The sequence below is a fragment of the Phaethon lepturus genome, unplaced genomic scaffold (genome assembly GCF_000687285.1).
Source record: "Phaethon lepturus isolate BGI_N335 unplaced genomic scaffold, ASM68728v1 scaffold40024, whole genome shotgun sequence".
Taxonomy (NCBI): Eukaryota; Metazoa; Chordata; class Aves; order Phaethontiformes; family Phaethontidae; genus Phaethon; species Phaethon lepturus.
This window is the reverse complement of record NW_010533227.1, coordinates 8,094-8,833: the sequence shown is the minus strand read 5'-3', so window position 1 is coordinate 8,833 and position 740 is coordinate 8,094. Positions and strand designations below refer to the sequence as shown.

Genomic DNA, 740 nt, shown 5'->3' with positions numbered 1-740 from the left:
GAATCCCCAAAGAGTACTTTTTTTTTTTTTTAAAGCCCAAACCAGTATTTTTTAGATTATTTTTCTTCCCTTAGCCCATGTGGATGCCATAAAAAAAGCAAGTTTTTTCTTTTCTCCTGCATATTTGTGCTCTCAACCTTATGAGCATCCCTCCTCCTCTTGCAGCTCCCTGGGCAGAAGAGCAGGGGGACCTCTCCAGCGGAGGGGGGGGCATAGCTGGGACCCCAAGTTTAACCCCTCTTTTTTTTTCTTCCCCCTGTTCCTGCAGATGACGGCTCGTCTGATGCTCGCTGTGGGAGGAGCGGTGCTGGGTTCCTTGCAATTCGGCTACAACACCGGTGTCATCAACGCTCCGCAAAAGGTGAGCGTGCGCCGAGCCACCTCGCCGTAGCAAAATTCCACCCCCCCCGTGCCTGAAAACTAACCTGCATCTGCTGCCAGCCCAGCTAAAATAGTACATCCCGCTAGGCAGCTTACTGCCTGTAATGGGATTTGTGAGGGAGTTATTTAGCTCCCGCCTTCCCAGGAGAATTAGTTTCCTCCTCGCTTAGCGTTTTTGCCGGGAAAAATCCCAGGAACGCGTGCAGGATGCTCTCCGGGTGGGACCGGCGTAACTTTTAACCTCGTCTCTTAGCGAAGGTCTAAGGAGCTAATTAGAGTTTGAGTCATCTGGAAGAGGGGGAATGACGGCTCCGACGGGAGCTTTGCATCCCCGGGAACACGGGGGGCAGGCCGGCCCC

General features: G+C 52.8%; 1 protein-coding gene across 1 annotated transcript in view; it reads left to right on the top strand.

Annotated features, from left to right (window-relative positions):
- Nucleotides 1–268: 268 nt before the first annotated feature.
- LOC104619288 (solute carrier family 2, facilitated glucose transporter member 1) overlaps nt 269–740 on the top strand; it is a 6,935-nt gene continuing 6,463 nt past the window's right edge. The window contains exon 1 of the mRNA XM_010285109.1: nt 269–361. Within this exon, the coding sequence (XP_010283411.1) occupies nt 269–361 (93 nt within the window). The remainder of the gene's footprint in view (nt 362–740) is intronic.